Source organism: Epargyreus clarus, unplaced genomic scaffold (genome assembly GCF_041222505.1).
Source record: "Epargyreus clarus isolate Ecla_fem2 unplaced genomic scaffold, WU_Ecla_fem_2.2 ptg000026l, whole genome shotgun sequence".
Taxonomy (NCBI): Eukaryota; Metazoa; Arthropoda; class Insecta; order Lepidoptera; family Hesperiidae; genus Epargyreus; species Epargyreus clarus.
This window is the reverse complement of record NW_027332233.1, coordinates 8927451-8951538: the sequence shown is the minus strand read 5'-3', so window position 1 is coordinate 8951538 and position 24088 is coordinate 8927451. Positions and strand designations below refer to the sequence as shown.

General features: G+C 32.8%; 3 protein-coding genes and 1 long non-coding RNA gene across 5 annotated transcripts; 3 read left to right on the top strand and 1 right to left on the bottom strand.

Moving 5' to 3' along the window:
- Window positions 1-266: 266 nt before the first annotated feature.
- Window positions 267-2807, top strand: LOC140753397 (PXMP2/4 family protein 4). Its single transcript, XM_073087964.1, has 4 exons — window positions 267-594; window positions 791-933; window positions 1482-1613; window positions 2177-2807. The coding sequence occupies exons 1-4, from the start codon at window positions 468-470 to the stop codon at window positions 2360-2362; spliced, it is 588 nt and encodes a 195-aa protein (XP_072944065.1). The 5' UTR covers window positions 267-467; the 3' UTR covers window positions 2363-2807.
- Window positions 2808-4395: 1588 nt separating this feature from the next.
- Window positions 4396-6112, top strand: LOC140753247 (uncharacterized). The gene is made up of 3 exons (XR_012103550.1): window positions 4396-4716; window positions 5218-5363; window positions 5514-6112. It is a non-coding gene; the product is annotated as an uncharacterized LOC140753247 (long non-coding RNA).
- Window positions 6113-12447: 6335 nt separating this feature from the next.
- LOC140753012 (phosphatidylinositol N-acetylglucosaminyltransferase subunit P) lies at window positions 12448-14011 on the top strand. Of its 2 annotated transcripts, none has more exons than XM_073087363.1 (4): window positions 12448-12581; window positions 12768-12839; window positions 13204-13332; window positions 13408-14011. In XM_073087363.1, the coding sequence occupies exon 4, from the start codon at window positions 13526-13528 to the stop codon at window positions 13997-13999; it is 474 nt and encodes a 157-aa protein (XP_072943464.1). In that variant the 5' UTR covers window positions 12448-12581; window positions 12768-12839; window positions 13204-13332; window positions 13408-13525; the 3' UTR covers window positions 14000-14011. The 2 variants fall into 2 exon arrangements, with proteins under 2 accessions (XP_072943464.1, XP_072943463.1); XM_073087362.1 differs by having other exon boundaries at window positions 12480-12673.
- Window positions 14012-18001: 3990 nt separating this feature from the next.
- Window positions 18002-21015, bottom strand: Cna (calcineurin A). Its single transcript, XM_073087370.1, has one exon. The coding sequence runs from the start codon at window positions 20794-20796 to the stop codon at window positions 19309-19311; it is 1488 nt and encodes a 495-aa protein (XP_072943471.1). The 5' UTR covers window positions 20797-21015; the 3' UTR covers window positions 18002-19308.
- Window positions 21016-24088: the final 3073 nt, after the last annotated feature.

Genomic DNA, 24088 nt, shown 5'->3' with positions numbered 1-24088 from the left:
TACCGTATGTGCCGAAAAATTATCGTACATTTCATAAGATCGCGCCTAATGATGTGCCGAGTCGGCCATTTTTGGTATTCGAGTCCAAAGTACTCCAAAAAAAAAAAAAAAAAAAAAAAAAAAACGCCACCTCGAGACGACCTCACTCGGCACATCTGTACTCGCGCCCGCGTTCTTATGAAATGTACGATAATTTTTCGGCAGATACGATAATTTTACGCCCCTGGTACGATCAACGCCATCTCCCAGGTTGCCAACACTGAGGGCAAGTGCTATTTGTAGATTTCAAACATTTAAAAATTTCGCGTATTATTCATACACGTGTTATCAGAATTGGCATTGCACCAAGGAACTAATTTAGTGTCATTTTCCGCCTGTAAAGAATGTGACTAAAAGCATATTTAAAGGCATTATTATATAAGTAACAATTTGTGTTGAATCTATTTAATTATAAATAATAATCAACAATGACTGTGTACAGTAAAGTTTTGAAGGCATTCAAAAAGTATCCTCTATTAAGAGGAATGGCATCGTATAGCGTTATATGGCCCCTCTCGAGTTTTATCCAGCAGACATTTGAAGCCAAGGACTTGGGTAAGTAACTATTAAAGAGGGAACTGCGTAATAACCCTTCATCCATAGTATGTACAGGAATTTGAATAGTTATGTAGATTGCTATTCAAATAAATTTACATGTATAATAATTAGTTGTTTGAAGCAAAGTGCGTACTCTAGATTGCAAATTGCTAAAGTATTAATGATAACAAACAAAATAAAATTCATTTTTCAGAGGCAGAAAATAGATACGATTGGTGGAAATGTGCACGATATGGTCTTTGGGGATCATGTTATGTTGCTCCAACGCTCTACACTTGGTTGACAGTTGCTAGTATAATGTGGCCGGGTAATTCAATAAGAGCTGGCCTCATAAAGGTATGTATTTTATGATAACATTTCAAGTTAATTTAAATTGCTTTTACGACTTTACCAAAATCATCTAACAATTTCTGATATAATTATGTGAAAACATTGCATCATATAATATTTGTATGAGTATGAGTTATTTTGGATAGAAATATATATTTGAAAAGAAGTATATTGGTATGATTGGTCATATAAATTAATAGAGCTTCTGTTTCTATATAAGTGATGGTGAACATTATGATGAAATACATTTTTTATCATCGTCCGATAAACATAACAGTAATGTTTACTGAAGTGTACAAAGATTGCAAATGCAATATCAATACTTTAAGCATCATGACACATTATCTCAAGATATATCGCATAGAAAGTATTTAAAAAACTTACTACTAGAAAAAAGAAAATAAAAGAATTACTTAATTTCAATTTTACTGTAACATACCTTTGGTCAATTATAATACTTTTTTTTTCGAAATATACCATTACATTGATACATACTTCTAAACAGATAGTTATTACTAAACATGTCATACACTTTAAATTTTGTATATTTCCAGACATTTGTTGAAACTATCACATACACTCCCTTTGCTATGTGTAGTTTTTATTTTGGCATGAGTTTGCTGGAAATGAAGACCGTGGATGAAGCTATTGCGGAAGTTAGGGCGAAATTCTTACCAACATATAAGGTAATTACATTTGCAAGAATAACAAGTTTAAGTGGTAGATCCTTTTGTGGTTCAACTGGAAACATCGACACACCTTTTTCTATTTAAAAACATCAGTGTTCACCGTTGGGGTGTTTGCATGTAAAGGGTATGGTATGGGAGAGATTTTTATCCAAGGCATTCCAACATAGTCCTTACAGGTAGCATCTCATATGTGGCTGACTTCATGTATGGCTCTTAACTGGGGTTGATTACAGATGTCTGTGGTCAGCAGAAGCCACTAACCATCAGGAGAACTGCACCTCAATGTTTATAAAACCCCTCAATATGAAATTATTATTATTATTATCTTATTATATAATTTAATTTTTTAAAATATGTCCTCTATATATAATAAAACTTGTCTGTAACTGTATTTTAATAAAAATATCATATATTTGTAACTTAGTACAACTTTTAATAAGAGCACTTTTGGTGCTGCTGCCACGATTTTTTTTATGTTTCAGAACATGTTTGACCAGGCCCTGATCAAACTTTTTAATGATTACTATTGATGATTAATAATTACTTCTCATGTATTTCAGGTGGGAGCATCTGTCTGGCCGGCTGTAGCAATGATCAATTTCTGTTTCATTCGTCCTAAAAATAGGATAGTTTTTATAAGTTTTTGTAGTCTCATATGGACTTGTTTCCTTGCCTACATGAAACATTTGGACAAAGAAAATTTGGCCCGGAAATCTGAACAACGATCTGTCAAAATGTACACGTAATATATGCACATATTTTAGTAGTATAATTGTTTAACATCAGTATTGTTTACAATTTTTACAGTATTACTTAAGTAGTATGAATTTTTATCTCATAATATGAGTTTAATATGTTTTTTATTTATTATTGCTTCGTTTTTAATGTTATATTTTAGATCGCTATAAATATATTTAGATCTTGTAAATTTTAAAGTGCCTTAAATAGAGTGTCATCATTAATTATTATCGAATGTAGTTACTCTTGCCTAGCAAAATAGGTAACTAAAGTTATGAGTGATGTAATAAAGGCACAAATTGCCTATAAAATAGCAAAAATTGTGTGTGTGTGTGTGGGTGTGACTGTACATGTTAAAAATATTTCCTGATTAAACCACTTCAAACGTGACTCTGTATTTACGAATGTTATAACTTATATGTATATATTGTTACGATAACTGTGCCAGTGACGCACAATGTAAATATTAGTGCAATATTTTTATTTACCTTGTTTTTAACAGTGGTCTTTGTATTTTATTTTTATGATAATATTTTATGTAAGTTAACAGATACCAGCCTGTGATAATCAATCTATTTACAACATAAAAATGAACATATTTTTTGAGAATTTATTAAGTAATATTGTTATCAATATGAAAAACTGTGTGATAATCTCGAAATGTATCTAATACATAAAATACTACTAGGTTCTAACAAGGTATTCTTAGGAGAATTTATATGTTTATTTATACACCTTATTAAATGTGTTGTTATTGTTTGGTAGTTAAAAATAAACATATCTATTTATACTTAGCGGTTTTTATTTTAATACATAATTTTATAGTAAGTTTTAAATGCAACTGTAAAATTAATTATAATATAGTTATTATTACTCTGTTTCACAATACGCCATTTCATATCAGTGGAGCCCATGAAGTGCGTTTTTAGGGCAAAAATTGAATTCCGGCCTCTATGTATGGATAAATGTCTTCATATAAGTAGATAAACTAAGGAACACGGAAATAATTGAAAAGTCTAGATATTAATGAACCTAATTTAATCATTTCTATTGCCTTTCTAGAAATTTGCCGCCCTTTAAAAGTTGCTTAAAGGCCAACTTGTACTTGTCTAGCCGCACACGACACCCTAAGCCATTATTTAACTCTACATTTCATGTTGTAGATGATCCCAGTATATGACGATCTTCACCGAGCGGGTTTATGGATGGAACGTTTTTTATATCAAATTAATATATGTAAGTCAATAGATATTTTGCAAATGGGTTGACTAAAAATTTCAGTCCAGAATATGATTTTTTTTCCTTAACCAGTTCACTGGTTTCGTTAATAGAAAAAAATCCCCTTTAGAAAAAACCCTTGGGTAAGCGGGTACAGACAGGTAAACAAGTTGGCCTACTTAAGGAATGTGACAGTAAAAATAGTCAACCTAAAATTTGCATATTCTATAAGCTTCATACACCGACCTTTGGGTACAAAATACAGGTCTGTGGCTTCATACTTTCGATTTTTAAGATTTTTTTATATAGGTAAAAAAAAAACATTGTGGACTGAATTTTTTTTGAAAACCCATTTGCAATAAAATTATCGACATATTTAATTCGACTTAAAATACTTTTCATCCATTAGCTAGCTCGGTGAAGGTTATATCGAGATCTTAGACCAATGTTAAAGGTAAAGTTACTAATCTATGGGTAAAGTATGTAATTTCGATTTTTAAAGTATGTAATTTGTATTTATAGTGCGAAAAATATTCCAGTGCGTGTGGCAGGGGCGCCACAAGAAATCACAATGTTGCTAGGCTATGTTGTCAAAACTACATAAGAAGCGGCCAATTTTAACGACTATATTTATCAATATACAATATATTATTATTACGAATGTCTAATAATAATAATAATGTTGAAACATATTTATTTTATAAAAAACACGTTCTAATTTGTAAGCGTGTAATTTTATACAATTAACGTAAAATTTAAAACAGCTACCTGGGGAAATGGAAAAGTCGCTCATGTACATGTACAACAAATAGCTGTTTTTTATTAACCCATTCATTGCCACCAACGCAAATGGTGCGTTGATTGAAATGACTACATCATGCTACTAACGCACCATATGCGTTGAGTCACCTATTCACGTTTTTATCACTTCACTTAAAAATTGGTAGAAATTGATTTAATTACTTGGCAACAGTCACAACTTGAAATATTTTTAAATATAGAAACACTGTTGGTTTCCGGCTCGCTCTGTCAATTTTGTTTTGACAGCGAAAAGACGGTTGGTGTTAAAAACCTCTATTTTGATTTGGGAATAACTTGAGTTTTATTGAGTGTTCGTTACGTATTTGTTCATTGGGAGATAAAGGTAAGTAATAACCTTAATTCTATCATTATTTTCATTGATTTTATTGCGCATTACTCTAACGAAATCAAATCAACGCATACGGTGCGTTCTTTGGCATAGCAGTAATATTCTTTGTTGGATAGTTTCATGCAGGAGGTAAAATACAAAAAATATATATTTGCGTACTATTTTAAATCTGTTTTAATTTAAGCATGTGGTTTACTTGTGTGACAGAAAACTAATACTTTTTCTTTAAAAAAATAATGAAATCTCTAAGTAAAACCAATCCAAGTCTAAGGTTATTTAATGCGATTTCTTTACTAATATTGACTTGGATGTGACAACAAGTAAATGTGCATAAAGAATGTTCAACGGCCAGTGACATAAACTCTAACTATATTAATAAAAAAATTACAAAAAAGAACCTTAGACTTGGCTTTGCTTAGAGATTTCATTACTTTTTATAGAATACGCAGTTCCGTCAACACTTTGCTAGTTTTAACAGGATGTTGTTTTTTACAGAATGATTTTGGTGAGATACTGTTGAATAATTCTAATCAACACCAAAGTTTATTTTTTGTACTTTAAACAATGAAACGAAGAAGAGATAAGATATTAGAGCTAGCTCTTAACGATAAAAAGGATACAATGCCCGATGATAACAAAAGGTTAATTTTTTTTAAATCCTGAAAGTTATTCTTCTGTGTGTTAAAATAAATTTTCATAATATTCATAATAATCTTAAAATTCATAATGATAAGAAAATATAATATTTGTCTTTAAGTTTCTCCTAAATTGATAGATCTTTATTTTTTTAGTTGCATGACACCAAGACGACGTCGCTACACAATTCATGAAATACCGTCTCCACGAGCGTTAGTATAAACATTAATTTACATCCTAAGTTTTATTTTTAAATTTTTGTTGACTTCTCCTTTTTTTCAGATTTGTTACAGTGACAACAACTGATAGTAAAGAAAGTAAACCATCTAAAAGATCAAAACGTGCCAAATCGCTTTTCCCTGAATCACAATATAATAATTCCGATAAATTGGCTGAACCTCTTGTTGATTCATTAGATGAATACGATGATACGTCGAATCAACGTCATGAAGACACATCTGTATGTAAAGACAGAGTTGACTCATGTGTGATTTCAACGTCATCAGCCAGTCCATATCAACATAATTTTATGTCTCTTCAAAGTCAAGAATCTTCAAATTCAAACTCAAATGTACTAATAGAACCCCAACCTTCTACGAGTAAACTTTCATCACCAGCAAATGAAAAGTTTTACTCTTTAAGACGCGGTGTTAAAACGAGAGGAGGTGTGGCGAAACAGAAAGGTATTAAAATAATTAAAAGTCAGAAACTGGAAATTAAAGATGGTAAATGTAAATTGACTGACTTGGTAGAAAAAAATGCTAGTAATGATGACTTAAATTTAGATAGATCATTGCAGGATTTAGATATTATAAACGAAATGAGAAGTATATTTAAAGAGGATAATAAGGAAGAAAAAGTGAAAGTGACCCCACCCTCTAAAAAAAAACGACTCAGTGATGAAGACCTTCTTAAGATACTGGAATTGGATGAAGACGATTTACAAACAGAAGTTGATCAGGAAATTCTATCAGATGATTGCTTATTTTCTGATGCAAGTGAAGACGCGACGCAAGAGAGCGAATATGAGACGCAAATGAGTGAAGATGAGACGCAATCGCAAGTGAGTCAGGATGCGGCGCAAGTCAGTGAAGATAATAATATAAGTTCTAACGGCCCATTACAAGTAAATATTGATGAATGGAAAAGTGAATATGAACATAATATTGCACCAATAGAGTTTAATGGACACGAAAACAACCTCAAAATATTACCAGAAAAAAATGAACCATGGGATTATTTTGAATTGATTGTGACTGATGATTTTTATAAAACGTTAGTTGGAAACATTAACGATTACGCATCTAGGTTACTATCGAATATACGAGATCCTAAGAGCAGAATAAGACTCTGGAAAGATGTGTAACTGTTCCAGAAATTAAAGTATTTCTTGGAATTTTATTTCACATGGGTACTATCAGACTCAACCGAATCACAGACTATTGGAAAAAGGATCCATTGTTTAATATAACAGCATTTTCGAATCACATGAGCAGAAACAGATTTTTGTTAATCATGAGATCGTTAAATTTTGGAGACGACTTGTCTGATAATAGGCTTTCGAAAATAAATAATTTAATTAACTATTTCAACCAGCGAATGGAAGAAATTTATTGCCCGTCTAAAAATTTAGCTATAGACGAATCAATGGTTTTGTTTCGTGGTCGATTGATATTCCGTCAATATCTTAAAGGCAAAAAACATCCGTACGGTATTAAACTTTATATCTTAACCGACGAACATGGAGTAGTTCTGAAGACGATTGTATATGCTGGCGCGTCGGATACTCTAGTGGGAGGTGATAATCATAGTGAAAAAGTAGTTCTGAATTTATTAAATAATTATTTAAACCAGGGTTATTCTGTTTACATGGACAACTTTTATAATTCAGTAAATCTTGCACACAAATTATTAAATCTTAAGACGTATTGTACGGGTACTTTACGGGTAAATCGAAAAAATAATCCAAAGGAAGTCACACAAAAAAAATTGAAACGTGGTGATTCGATAGCAAAATTCAATCCTAAAGGCATTTGTGTCATGAAGTGGAAAGACCGGCGGGATGTTTTAATGATTTCATCACAATTTAAATCTAATATGACCAGTGTAACGAATAGACGCGGTGAAACAGTTTCCAAGCCTGAAGTTATAGAAAAATACAATAAATACATGGGTGGCATAGATCACCAGGATCAAATGTTATCGTATTATTCTTGTGAACACAAGACTATTCGTTGGTACAAAAAATTAGGAGTTCACGTGTTCCAGCAAATGTTGTATAATTCGTACACACTGCACAACATTTTCTCGCCTAAGAAAAGTTTTTATGATTACAGACTTCAAGTTATAACGAAGTTGTTAATTAATAATGTACGAGACACTACGCGCGATTCACTACCAAAAAAACCAGTGCATGTTCTTCAACATTGTTCTCGTACTTATGAAGGCAACAAGAGAAAAGTTTTACGACGTCGGTGTAGGCAGTGCTGGGTATCAAAAAAAGTACGAAAAGATACTCCATATTTCTGTCCCGATTGTCCCGAACAATACGGGTTTTGTTTAAACGATTGTTTTAAAGATTACCATAATTATTAATAAAACAATTATCTAACCTAAGCGGAACTGTATTTTTATTTCCAGGTCCTAGTCGTTGTCATAAATATATTCGTCTACACTATAATAACCTTTACGTACAAGCTGTTTTTACAAGTCGCTTGAACATTGTGATGGGTAAATCTCGTATAGGCTTGGGTATTTTATTGTAAAATCGTACTCCAAGTCCCATAAAGGATCGTTGAAACTTACTTAGCCAGAATGTGTCTGTTTCTTGTTAAATGGTTATGCCTATCACTATTCTGTTTAAACATATTTGGATTGTTTTTTATGAACATTATATTACTGTAAATAATTGAACGGCCACTATTAATATCCCTATTTCTTTATATTTCTGCCGTAGAGACTCGCGCGGTTTTACATATTTTTTATTAGGAGTATTTAGGAATAAAGTAGTTCGCTAAAAGTAAAAAATAAAAAGAAACATTTCTTAACAAATAGCTAAGTTTTACCAATAAATTTATAGCTGGTAAGGCCTAGGCAGTCAGTTTATAGTGCGTTGAATCGAATCAGCTGTTTTATGTTTACGGTGGATCGAATTTCAGGATTAGGATTTTTTTTAAAAAATCTCTATATTTTTACATTTTTTGTGGATTTATGGATTGCAAATCTATTTAGCACAGACCTACCCCCGGATAGAGCTTTAGTAAAATATACATTTATATCGGGTATCAGCAGGCAATTGGCTATTTGACACTTTTTGGGAAACTGTTTTAATGAATTCATATACGTATTATATATGCCTTTCATTGATCATTTTTTCGAAAAAAGGGCTATTTATTAATAAAAAACATATTTTTATTACGGTGAACGGAACGTTACGCCAAAACAGGCGGTCAAGTGTCATTTCGTAGCGTGACGTCAACACATTGAAAATATAGAAATAAACTTCGACGCTACACATACTTCAGGGGAAATCTTGGGAATTATTTAACTTTTATTAGTACAATTGCAAGAATGTCAAATTACAAGGCGTGTGCAGTGACGATGTGTTCAAGTACGATCGCTAAATATCCTAACAAATTTGCTTATACATGTTCCTAAACCCAAATCTCATAAACGTTAAAGAACTTGCAGATTCTTATATGTTTAAATCCTCTGTTTGCAAGCAATGACATTTTATACTATCTATGTAAGAGAAGTATTATTGAAAAAAAGGAATAAATTTAGTAACTCTCGAGTGATTCGTCAATTCCAAATCATTGGAACGGGACGTAATCAAAACAAAACAGCAAGTGGAAGTATTCATATATTTAATATATTATATAGATGTCTATGATAAGAATAGAATTATGAGACGTCTATGAGAATTCTATTTTAAGGGCCCATTCTGTAATTAATAGGACACAATTAAAATATTTCATGACTGTGTTATTATTGATGGTGCATGTGCACTGATTAAGTTATATGACTGTATAATTAAAAATACATGATTTGCTAATATTACTATTTTATTAACCGATTTCTTTGTTTAATTGGTTTATATGGTTCTATTAGTGAGTACACACAGTAGAACTTTTGTATATATTTATCATATGTCAGTTACAATAATTACTACAGATCACCTAAGCTAAATTTTTGTGCTGCTTGCGTGTCTGCTTTTCTTCATTACTAAAATTATTTTCCGTAACAAATGGATATATATTTTTATCACTGTCATTTTCAGAATTAAATTGCAATGCAATAATAGGAACTATATGGTCACTTTTCTTCCTTCATCTTGTTGGGTAGGTTACGCAAGTAAAGAAGTACTATTTCCCGTGTACTTTACTTTATGTATTTCAGACTGGTGCCCACTTTCGAAACTTTTGGCTCCTCACTTCTTCTAGGCAGGACAGTCATCACATTTTCATTTTCATTGATGTACCTTGTGTTCAGGACAACTTTTACTTTTCATGAAACACAAGCTTGCCTTCCTCTTAAACTGCACATACTCTATAACGTCGTCACTATACGATTGTCGGGAAGATCTGTAAATATAAATATAACCAATTAATAACCTTAAAACAGTTCACATAAGAATATAAGTATATTTAAAAAAATCTTCATAATCACTTGAAGACAACCTTTCTTCTGTCTGAAGTCAGTTAAGAAATGTTTTAATTGTCCGATATGATTAAATGTAAATATAAAGAATGTTTTACTTACGTTGTTTATTTGATATTTCCATAGGTTATCTCACGGAAGTTTTTGTATCCATTTTGATTTATTGCACTGCATATATGGAGATTCTTTAAGCAGGTTCACGCTATCAGCTTTAATATAGTATGGTTTCATTTCGGTTCACAACATATTATAAATTCAACCAACTCTAACAGCAAACGATTTAATTATTATTTGTCTTGTTTGGTTTCGATGTAGTGACGTCACATGACATTTGAGGCAGCACTGTCGCCGTTTTGGGATTTAAAATCCACAGATAAAAAATCGAAAATTTCTTTTTAAAAATTAAAATACTTAGAACGTATTAAAAAATAAACGAAATACTGCATAATTTATGTTTACTTATAAGCTATCATATCCAACATATTTCATATTTTATTGTTATAACTGTCAAGTACCCAATTAGGGGCCGTTCAAGTATTACGTAACGCAATTTTTGAAGATTTTTGACCCCCCCTCCCCCCCTTGTAACGCATCGTAACGTTTTTCTATACCCCCCCCCCTAACGTTACGTAACACTCAAGTGTCAATTTTTACCCTAAACTCGCTAAAAAATTATGTTATAGTTTTTATCCTTGGGATACTTTTACTTACATATTTACTTTATAATACTAAGAAATAAAACAAGAGATTTTTAATCCGAATAAGAGTAAAAACTAATAAAACATCAACTCATGGGCAGGCAAAAATATACTTGTCCTCTTTAACTACACCTAGTCGCTGTCGGATCAAACAGATACTTGATGCGAATTAAGTATGAAATGTCAAATGTGTGAAAATTCGGAATTGTTCAGTCGTGCATCTATTTCGAATCTATACGAATGTCATTTAGGTGGACGCCGCGCCGGCTCACGAAACCTTTAATGATAAATCAAACTACTATTTCGATAAATCTAACGTTGACAGTCCTAAGCCTGTATAAAGTATGAAGGAAAGATCACAATTCATTATTACTAGTGAGTGCGCGTGCAAACCTTACCGCCCTTACGTATTGATGCAAGGCATGAACGAACTAGCTTCTTAGTCCAAGAATAAGTACGTAGTCCACACCAAATTGTACTAACTAATGAGACTTTATGGGACTAGGTGGAAAAGGTTTCTGGATTACGTATTTTTAAATACTAGGAACAGGCATACCTAGTCCCAAATTTACCTAGTACAACCCAACTCTACTTGTCTATAAACACTAACGAACACTGACAACGGAAACAACATTAAATGACGTACAATACAATCTAGGGATTCCCCGTGAAATATGAACGAAAAGATTTGCCAACTTGCGAGAACAAATTAAAAATGACAACCAGACTATATATACAAAGAGCGTGTTCAGCCGAACTAGGTCTCCTGAGTATTCTAAGTTAGTTTAAGTATAGTCAAAGCATGCATACTGCTATACTGTACTATACTTAGTCTAACTCAGAATACTCAGAACTTAGTTCGGCTGAACCCACTCATTCAAGGGATTTCCCGTAAAACGTAAATGAAAAGGGTTGCCAATTTAGGAGTTTTAATTCCCTATTTTTTTATTTAAAAAATGTTACGTAACGTGTATTACGGAAGACCCCATCCCGCCCCTGTAACGCATCGTAACGTTTTACAAGACCCCCCCTCCCCCCCAAATTGCGTTACGTAATACTTGAACGACCCCTTAGGACCTATTGCATAATATCAAATAACCGTCGACGCAAACGGTGCGTTGAGTGGCACTAACGAATAAATGTTTATTACCAGTGCCACCAACGTATATGGTGCGTTTATCGTTTTTCGATGGGTTTTTGTCATTTATGGGGTTTTAATAATTAAAAAACACAATATATTACGCCTTCCCTATTGTAACCAACAAAAACATTATATGGCACCCAAGTGATGTTTTTTATAATTTAAGTGGCAATGAATGGGTTAAACCCATTCATTCATGTCTCGATTTCATATGACTTTCAATCATATGCAATCGATTATATCGAAATGAAGTTAAATGAAATATTCTAATGTCTATGGTCACTTAATGTCAGCTTCAAGAGGGACTTTTCAATTTACCTTGATAATGACTTTTTAGTTTTAACAGTAATTAATGTAACAAATTACGATTTTAAAAACCAAAACTCATGATCTTTGTCAATAAAATGAATACTTTTTCACATTATTATTGGAGTTTTGTAGTAATATATTAGATATTGGTAAAAATTGTAATCGTTGAAGTTTTCCACTCCTTAGGTAGTTGTGACAAGCTAGCAACATTATGATCGATAGTAGCGCCTCCACAGAAGAGCTTGACTATAGAATGGAAAGGAGTTTGAAACGAAAGGAAGTATTACTTGCAAGTTGCAAGTAGTTTGAAGTTTGACAATGTCAGTTGTCAATAATGTCAATGTCGTGTTTGGATTTGCTTTGCGGAATTGCGGACTTTATTTTTCCCCCGCCCCCCAAGTAAAGTAAAAATTAAGGTTATAAAGGTTTTGTTTTATCCAATATTTCTATAAATTCCTACTTTGTATAAGTTTTTTTCATCAATATCCATTAGTGGGAAAAAATCGTGGTAAGTAAACAAACTGAAAAGTATAATTTGTTTAATTTAATTCGATATTATCTTCTATTTATTTTAAATTCTATGGTTGTTTTATTTTTAATAGGTGCCTCATAATACGGAAATCCTAAAATTCATATCACAGTATTGTCATGGGAGAAGTGTCTGAGAAAAAAGTGTAAGTAAATATCAAATTTTACTAATTTTGTTTAGTACCCCTTGTACAGTTGTTTAGTACATGAGACAGGTTGTATGTCAGTGCAATCAACCCCACATATGCTTAGAGTGTGTACCACAGATAGTTGCTGGCCTGAGAATTTCAAACGACTTATCTGTTTGTATGTTACCACTACAAAACACTAAACACTGCTGTTATAAGTCAAAAATATGTGGTGGTTGTGCTTCCACAGTTATCCATCCTCTTCTTCCCCAAATTATAATTAAGTTAGGTTTAATGCAACCTTGTTAATTACTTATTTATTTTAAATATAGTACTCATGATACCTCCAAAAATTAATGAAATTCAAATTTTATCTTTTTAGGTCCATAAGCATTCCCTTTTCAACTCCTCAATTAGCTTCATTGGCATATGATGTGTTAAGTGTTGACAAAGAAATTAAAGGAAGTGGTGTACAAAGGATGATAGCTGTTGATGGAAATAATCTTCAAATGTTTGTATAAAGTATTGATGTTGTACCCATATGAGGGCATTATTTGTTTTACATTTTAACTTCCTTATGTTCCAGAAATTTAAGTGCAGAGGACTTGAAAAGATTAAGAGTCGCTACAAATGCATACCTAAGGAATGTTGTATTGGTTGTGAAAACTATAAGCAAATTCAATTGGGTATAAGATTGCCACACCATGTCAGAACACACACCGGCACCCACTCCAGCGAGATCCCTATATGGATTTTTTATGTATTTGTTAAGCAAAACTGTTCTTGCTATATATCTTATCTGGGCATTAACTCCAGACTATTACTTGCATTATTTTAATATATATTATTATCCACAAAGATACTGGGCTACTGCAGTCCCGATACAGTGCCTTGTAGCACTTACTATTTTTGCATTTTTTGTTTATCCTAGTTCTAATCTTATGTTAACTAGTAAAATTGATGGCATCAGCACTATATCAGATTGTTTTAGCCAAGAAGGTGCTGAAAATTTTAGAAGCAATAATATAAAATCCTCCAAATGCATTTGTGTGAATGAAAAAAAATGTAAAAAATATAGTTTTAGTACATCTATAAGAGAGACTAAAGAAGATGGGGTGCCTTTATTACATGATTTAAATATTCGAGTTGTATGTAAAAAACTCTATCTGAATAAATAATGTTTAACAAAATTTGTATGATTGACTTAGTGTAAAACTGTAGGGTCCAATGTTGTATTAAAACAACTAAAATGATAATGGCAATAAAGCACTAAAAAATAAATAGCATAAGCATTTTGTTTCCGTTTTGTTCTGTATTTTATTAAATTCTTCAATGTTTGAATCTATATAAATAAAAATCATAAATGCTCCACACGTTATATACATAATAGGTATGTATGTAGTTTACTTTAATAATAATATATAACACCAGTGGGACTGGAAATGAGTATCCACACAAACATGATTGTGTAATGAAGTTGCGGTGCCTGTGTGTGGTGGTGGAACCCTCTGTAGTTCGATTCCGGCGGGATCATCGCTATACCTATTTCTGTCTAATAACAGCAGCGCTGCTGTTACTTTGCAAGGGTATTGAAGACTCAACTTTTCCGAGGCATTACAGTTTAGTCCTGTGGTAGCGGCGCATCTGTGCTCGACCTCAAGTACGAATTTAATCTTATCTGGGGTTGATTACAAATATTCATGGGCGACAGTACCATACCATACCATACCAACCAGAAAAGCAGTGTTAGCCTAGTGGTTAAGAAACTCGGCATCTCGAGGGCCTCCCAGGACGGAACCCCAGGCACGCACCTTTGATTTTTCAAAGTTATGTGCGTTAAGTTAGAAATTATTTATTCGTATTAGAAAGTATGTGTGTATTAGAAAGTGATTACTCGTAATAGTAAGAACAGTGTCTCCTTTGAGTTTATTTAAAATTTATTCATGTAAACACTTGTTCCTTATGTGGGTAATCCATTTAATTAAATTAATTAATTATCACTTACTAAACGATGAAGGAAAACATCCTGAGGAAATCTGCATAACTGAGAGATTTATAAAAAAAAACTCAAAGGTATGTGAAGTTTACCACTACGCACTTAGCAAGCGCGGTGGACTATGGCCTAATCCTTCTCATTATGAGACCTGAGACCATTATGAGTGGGACAGAAATGGGTTGTTGATGATGGGCGGCAATAACGACTTATCACTTGGTGGGCTGACTATGGACATCGGACCAATCTATAAACAACCTTCAGTATTGTAGGTGTTATCAACTTATATATTTTTTAAATATAAGCAGGTACAGTAGCGTAGCATGGATTCGCGCTGCCCGGGCTGGAAGTTGAATTCGCAGCCATAGTTCACTAAAATAATCTCCGACGAAGCTCCGACTATTAAATCTTTTTCCGCCCCTGCTCTAACACACTATTTATGCTTCAAAACTTTTCCTATATAATACAAAAAAACTAATTTTGCTTATCCTTAAACTATGCTGCCCGGGGCGGACCGCTGCCCCGCCCCTGGTATGCTTCCCTGCTGAGTAGTTGGGAATCAGGGATGTGGAGCTCCGTAACTGAAACTACCGATCTATCCGAAACAAGTGAATTTTATCCCGAAAAACATCGAGCGTAGATACTTAAGTTAGATAAGGTTGGGCTGGTGACTAGACTAGAATCCATGTTAAGCCACTGTCACAACACCCTGCTCAGTAGATAGTAACAGTCCATAACATAGCTGTTATTATAAAGAAATTCCTAATAATGTTGCAAAGTTTTGAAGAGGCAATATAGTGACTCGAATCCTGTAAAGAATTCGAGGCTTCAAAAAAAAATCATTTGTTATAGTCATAGCGCATGATTTGAAAAAGACTTGAATAGGCTAGCAGACATGTTCGTGATTTAGTATATCGTGAAAATAAAAAGGGACCGTCTCGGCGATAAAACTGCTCAAGTTTCAATATGTTTCAATATTGGTACTCAATATATAAACGCATCAATTCCATTATTAAATTTATACACGAAATGTACTCTAGCGCAACTATGAAAAAGGACTCGAACACACAAAGAGACTCGAGTTATGTAACACTTAAGAGCTAGCAGAGATTTCGGTTCTCTAGTCTCTGTAGTCTTGTGATATGAGCAGAGTCTTGTAAATTCATAATCAGAATTCATTTATATAGGAGTCAAGAGTTCAGCCCACGTTAGTCCACTGCTGGAAATAGGTCTCTCAAGACTTTCCTTTTGAAACTCTATGTCCCATATTTATGCCTACCATATACTTTAAAGTATGTATTTATTGCGTCAAGACTCGTGATTAACACAACTAAATAAGTTTGTAGTATTTGTCTTTGATTTGGTAAAGTACCTATAGGTATGCATTTTTGGGTATGCGTTAATCTATTACTCAAACATATTATAATTGTTTATTCGGTAAAATGAAAATCCTTAATTAATCATTAACTCTTATAGGTTTTTACTTTATAATTAAATTTTACGTATTTTAATACCATTCAAATAGACGAGGCAAATCCGGTTTTATGTCCTACTTTTATTTAAATATTTTTGGCAAGAACCAATGAGACGCCAACTAGGATACAGCAATGCTGTTTTATCGTGCAAATAGGCGTGGCAGTAAGGGCAATTCATAGTAACTTGCACCTTATATTCTATACAATCCCGCCAGTATGTTAGGATCCCTCTATAACGTTTATTTTAGTTTAATAAGTGTCTTATTGTAACTGAATTATGTATACAAAAAGTTAAATTCTGTCACGACAGTGTTCTTATTGGTATTGAGCGGCTCTTATACTAATTAACTCTTCAGAGTAGAGACCATTCATTTCGCTCTATTGATTTTTCACGGCTGTTTAAAGGCCAGTGCTTTGTTAATGTTTTAAGTGTGTATAATTAGGGCGCAGGCGTTGTCGCGTTATGGGAGAAGGCGACAGTTTTTTAAAATTAAGCATGACAATAAGAAATTATTACTTCGACTTCGCTTAAAAATGTGTGTTTAGAATACATGAAATTAGGACTACACAAGCTAACTATAAATCTATGTCAAATGTAGGTAACTCAAAATACCTCCACCATGTATGTAGGTAAAACAGTCACGCCGTGCGGATATAACACAACGAGAATTTTAAATGGTTACATGAACGAAATATGAACCTAAGTATAAAACTTGCGGTGGACAATTTGCGACTGTACTTACTACGTACCTACTAGTATGTATTAGTTATGTCAATTATGTGCACGCTCACATAATTATACTCACAAAAAAATCTTTAATTGTAACCTTGTACGTAAACGTATGTGTGGTAACGTTGTGTTGTAAAATTTTTGGACTTTTTATTTTTAATTTCCTGCAGTTTAAGTAACGACACTTATATTTTATGCTAACTACATAATTAAATAAGTTTCACCTAAAAGCTATTTCATGAATCATAGGTATTATAAGTAGGATAAGGATTTTATGGGTAGGGTTTCTTGATAGCCTATGATTAACTATTCACTTCTAGTCTACTCGTAATGCGTATTTTTGTATTTTGCTCCTTGTACATTTCTAAGTCAGGTGAAGTTATTACTATTCTATAAACCATAGAGCCAATATTAAATTCGAAACTATTCAAAAACATATTTGCACATGTTACTAAATAATGTAGGTACAAACTAATAATACAAGTTCAAAATCATTTTATGTAACTGAGAAATGCTAGTTATATTTTGATCGTAATGTCCATGAAAAAGAATTAATGGTTGAAGTGTCCTGAGCAAAATAAATAAGTGTAAATGTATATAATTTTATGGCTTTAAATAGGATTTCTGCTTGAGAATTTCATTATGCAAATCACGCAATTTTATATAAATGGCCATTATCATTGAAATTTAGCAAAGACTGAATTAATTGCACATTTTTATGTAAGTAATATTGAGAGCGTAATTTCAGGCAAACAAAGTTTTATTGCTAGCTTGAAGTTTAATATTTTGCATGATTTTATTGAAGATATAATAAGTATGTTCATAAGATTACAAAAAACAACTTATATCATAATACAACAGTTGTATATCTCTTAATAAAATTAAAAATTAGACAAAACAATGATTTTAAAATGTACTTTCAAAGCTTAAAATCACAGATAGCATCAGGATCAACAGGACTGACTTATTGAAACTATAATAATGGAGCTCAATGTTAATATATTTTAAAGGATAAAACAACACTTCCCATGATTAGTACAAAATAAAATTAAATATATTGTTAGTTTTTTACATAGGTAAAATTTATTTAAAAGTACAGAACATATGAAGGACTACACACTGAATTGAGACAAATACTTATTACTGACTTTTAAAGGATGTAAGCCACTTTTAGTAAGTATTCACAATATGAAGTTATTGCATTGATTAATAATTTATTTGGCAGACCAAAAGAGATTTTCCAACAGTGCAAAGGTCATTAAACCTAATTAAATATATAAGTGAAATTTGGAATAGAAGCTGTAAGAAAATCTGCAATTAGACTAGCCGCTACACCTTATATACCGAAACATTATGACTAAGAAAGTTTAATATGTGATGTTCCAGCATACAAGTTCAGCTGCATGCAGGCAACATGGGGCCAGCATACACCCAAATATCCAAATATAAATTAATTTTAAGTTTTAAGTATAGTTCATAGATAGTAATTTAATATATTTTGTACAATAAAATACAATTAAGTACAACTTGTAGCAAAGATATTAAAGAGAGTAATATTTATCTCAAGTGTTAAAGCTGCAATAACGTGTGTGTACGCACGAGGCATATTTACACAGCACACACGCACGGCAACAACACACCATGTGCTGCACACTATAGTACATAATTAATTTTATTACTTAATAGAATATAAAGACACGCCCAAGCTGAGAACTTCACTCTTACTTTACATATTTCAATGCATGATTAGCCAATGAACATGCTTGTACTTCACTAGCAGATCGCTATTAAATAATACATTGATCGTCGCTTAATATCACAGCTAATTATGCTTTGAAAAATTATAGACATGTCTAATTTTCACTAATGTAGATAACAATGTAGAGTATAAGTAGACAATCTGAATAAATTTACATTACAATATCATGTCTTTTCATATGAAAATTTTAAAATTACATTACCAAAAATTAAACAGTGCAGCGCATTATAAATAAATGTGCATACCTTAATATTTAATTGACTAAATAAATTTGTTGCCTGCAGATCTGACATATTTTAAATATCGAGAGGTAATATCTTAAGAGAAATTTTAATTTCAACTATTGAAAAAAAGTTAAATCCAAATTTTAAAATTTTTAGTATCTATCATGACAATTCCCTTCAAATCCACCTCTGTTATATGAACGTGAAATATCATCCCCAAAGCTGAGTCTCCTTCACACATATTTCACTGCCACCACTCGACTGTGGACCAAATGTAAGGATCGAAGAGAAGTATTAGCTAGCACTTCACGAATGTGCATTGCTGTTGACATGAGGCTTCTTGTCTTGCGGCTCGGGCGTGCGCTGCCCGTCGCGCCGCGGCGGCATGCGCTCATTGATGGCGTCCAGCCCTTTGGCTTCAGCAAATGAAGTGATTTTGTGATTCGGAGAGAAGCCCTGTAAAGCATTCTTCAGAGATGTTTTGCCACCAGAAAGAGCACCCAGCGGCAGAGCACCAGTGGGAGTCAGCCCCTTCAGCTGCAGAACCGATTCACTTTCTTCACGAAGAACAGAGAAGACGTGAGCCATCTTTCCAATAGCACGGATTTTGTTCCGTATGACTTCTTTCCTGAGATTAGCTTCCTCCAATGCATCATCTCCATCCGACATCAGTTCATCATCAGAACAAATGTTCAACACATTGACCAACATCTCTGTCACTTTCTCACCAACAAATGGAAGAGACCAAGTAAAAACATCCATGAAGTTGGGCAGCCAGTATGGATGAGGGGAGCAATTGAACTGTCTGATGTTCATGACATTGTTCTCATATTTCAGCACTGCAGCCTTGTTGTTGTAGACATCCAAATAGTTTGGGGCAGAGAAAATAGTAATGAGGCTTGGGAAGCCGGTGGTTTGACTTTTGCGGTACATTCGGTAGCCAGCATCCTGGGCCTCATGAGCACGTATGATGGACAGCAAGTTGTTTCTCTGTAGAAAATCACAACAGGCTGCATAGCTGTAGAAATATGAGCAACCTCTAACAGAGTTGTGCGAGAAATGTTCAGCATTCTTCTCATTTCCAAAGTCCTCCAGGGGATCAGACCAGAGCAGGTCACACATGGCTCCAAATGCAGGAGGTTCTTTGAATCTATCTAGTTTACGAATATCGTCTAAGCTGTTGATTTCGGGGGAGAGGCCTCCATGTACACATAGGAACTGCTGGTTCATGAGAGCAGCGAGAGGTAAGCAGTCGAAGGCATCCATGCATGCATCATACACTTTCTCAGAATACTTGATTTTGCATTCTTGTTTGAAAGTAAAGTATTCTGTCAAATGTCGGCACTCGTGGTTACCGCGTAATAGAAATAATGTCTTCGGATAACACAACTTCAAAGCCCAGAGGTAAAGAACACATTCTATACTAAAATAACCTCTATCAACGTAGTCGCCTAAGAATAAATACTTGGTGCAAGAGGGAGAACCTCCCACCTCAAACAATTTCATCAAATCATAAAACTGGCCATGGACGTCTCCGCACACGGTCACCGGTGAATCAATCTCGATCATAGTTTTTTCTGATCGTAACAAGGTGGCACCATCTTGGATGATTCGTAGAGCCGCATTTTCCTCGATCCGACCTTCTAAGATAAAATGTTGCTTCAGTACATCTGGTAAGGGCTTTCCAGTTTTTTCATCGAATACTTCAGATACAGTGAGCTTGTGGCTAGGAGGGAAAGCAACACTTTGGATCATACGCTGCGTAGTCGACACTTTATCATTGCTCCCGGACATATTTGTCACATAAAAAACACTAGGTCTAATCCATACACGCCACTATTTTCAAAATGGCAGAACAGATATAATACTAAAACAGAATCCCGATTTCACGACAGAGAAACTACTGCGCACTGGAAAACAATGCGCAAACATCTGGCGAGTGGTCAATAAAATAAACAGGGATATCGAGCGCGTTTTATTACTTTTGAACATATCATTTTAAATAGTAACACTGGATATAGATTTGTTGCCAGTCGTTTGTGAATTAACTAAATTGAACACTTACATTTAGATGAATATTTATTAAAAAACTAAATAAAAATATTATTTATTATACCTCCAATAATATAAAAATTAATCTCGACGATATACAAATCTATGGCGTGCTCAAATATTGTGTTATAATGTGTTTACTAGATTGTGGTATGCCTTTAAGCATACTTTTAGTGTAGACGTTTTGTATTATATTATGGATTAAATTAAGATTAAATTGAGTTTGTTAATTTTTTTTAATATAAATTAAGAGATATAGGATTCACAACACTTATTTAAAATAATCGGGATAAATAAACGATTAGAATTAATTATAAATAATGATGAATCTAAATATTATTTTTCGAACATCAATTTGCCAACAAAAATTAGAGTTTGAAAAATTACATATTTTTCGAAGGTGAACAGTGCATAATTTAGCGGATTTTTAAAGTTTTTTTAGTGGCTAATAATTATTTTTTTCATGTGGGCGACTAAAATATAATTTGATCAGGGTAGGCGGGGCGTAAGCACATGCCGTTATGGTGTTATTAATTATGTTCTGTTAACTAGAGCAAACCACACCACGCCTTGTCATCTCATCTTTTAATTTTGTAGTCCTTTACCAGCAACCCAGTAACAAAATATGCCGGAATTATAATTTCGCTACCGATAGGGACGGCAATATGAGTTTAATCTTGAAAAAGAGAGTAGCACAATATGATAAGGAAATATCTTAATGTACGATTTTTTGTCGCTTATCGGAATGGAGTTTTATCTCATTTTAAGCAAAAAGTTATATTTCATTTGGTACTTATTTCTTAGTAAATATAAATCTTAATTTTTAAATGGTCACATATTTGTAATAAGTTGATTTGATGTTTTTCGAAATTTTCATGCAAACATTCAGAACTCCGACTAATTGATTAACTTAATTATTATTGCGCTAACATTATAATAAATACGCTTGTAATAAAGTTGTATCCACATTTAATAATAAAATATTTTCCTTCCTCATTTATTATTTACACGCTTAGTTGGTTTACTTCTTTAATACAATACATGCTTGCACATTTTTATTTTTTTATCAAATGCTCTAAAATTTAGAGGGTAAATCCCTTTTGTAACGGTAAAACGTATACGGTACGTGTAATATTACTAAATATACTATTTAATAGTGCTATTTTTGGGCATTGATGAAATAGTATAATAAGAATTTTAAATTCGGTAAACAAGTATTGTTTATCGAATTTAAAATTTTTGTTTGTCAGCTACCAACTCACCTGCCTACCTACCTATCTAAAGCTATATATTTAGATGTGTTTAGATATTACGATTTGTATTAGAACTTGTAAGTTCAATTATTGCATTATGTGGTTGATTAAAATTACTTTAAAAAAAGTAATAGAATTAAAAATAAGTAAATGTGTTTATAATAATTATTCAAAATTTGAGTTCATCTCGTTCATTACTCATAACAGACTGTACCTACCATTTTCAATACCCGTGCGTTGTGGGATTAGCTACTGAAGTATTATCGTACGTCGCCCAAACGATAGCTATTATTTTTATCACCAGCGGCTATATTTAACTCTGGGCTAATAATTGCTTTATACTAGTACATTGGAATTTAATTTACGTTTTAGATTGACTTGTTCCAATTCATCTTCTAATACTCAATCAATACATGCATTGTAGACATTCTGTATTGTTTTGTCCACATGTTCTATGTAATTTTATCCAACATTATGTAATTCTATACCGTTTTTGTTACGACACGTATGCGGTCTCCCGAAATATATTCGCGTGTGTCCATTTACGCGGTTGACGAGTATTGAGGCAGGTAGGTACTGATGGAGTACCTAAATAGAAATACAATAATAATAAGAATTAATAGATTTTCATGCTCTTTTCATTTATTATCATTGTTTTCTCGGGAATACAAATATATTCGTGTACCTGGTATTTTTTTAGCTAGCGCTAGAATCTCGGAAGCAGCTGAGTAAACATGAGTGTCGCAAGGGCCATGGCATGTTCCCACAGAGACCATACTGGCTCATCATAGTCTAAGCATATGCTTATATACGGACTAGGTATACTTAATACCATGCACATGTAATTACAATGAGCTCGTAGCGAGCGTTTTAAGAGCGTTTTAATACTCCAGCTACAATGAATTACGAGCACCCTTGATTTGAAACATTTCCATCCCGAAAATTGTATATATGAATGAATCAAATTAGTATACTGATCAAAGACCTCGACTTTTACCTCTGCCAATGATCTTGAAGACTTGACCTCAGATGATTTTAGTACGGAGAGCGAATCGTTCAGTTTAATATTAGCGTTTATTCTTAACAGCTATTATTATTAAACTATTTAGTTGAGACAAATTGATATTGAACACTTTTCTTTTCATATAGTATCATTACAGAAACAAGTCTGGAAATATACAAATCAATACCACCACCTAGTTACCTAGACTAATAGGTAGACTCCATTTTTTTTTTTGTAAAAAGGCTCTAACCTCATCAACTAAATTAATTTAACACAAAGGAATATTAATGAAAACATAGTAATTTCGATTTTTAAGTAAGTATTTTGTATATTCAGATATACAATGCCTTTAATAAAATTAAATAAAAAACGAAAGTTGTAGAATGCACAACACGTTATTACGTACAACACCATAACTCGTTCTCGATCAACTCGACTCGATCAATCGGTCGAGATATCGACTGGTCCATCTCCGTTAAAATTACAATGACAAATTTTATTTTTTAAAAGATCACCAGAGGCGCACATTAATTTCAGTGATCGAGCGGTTTTGCTCTAGATTTGAAATGAATACTAAGAATACATTCCAGTTAAATTAAATGCTAAATGCATTAATTCGTAAAATTATTTGGGCAAAATCATTTGCACTATGTCTTTAAGGTAGACTCATTTATATTAAGTAATGTATTAAATAATCTCCAATTATTTTAGTATCGACATTACCAATTTCTTTTGGCGTGATCAATATCTACTAAATAAAGATTGTAACATGTACGCG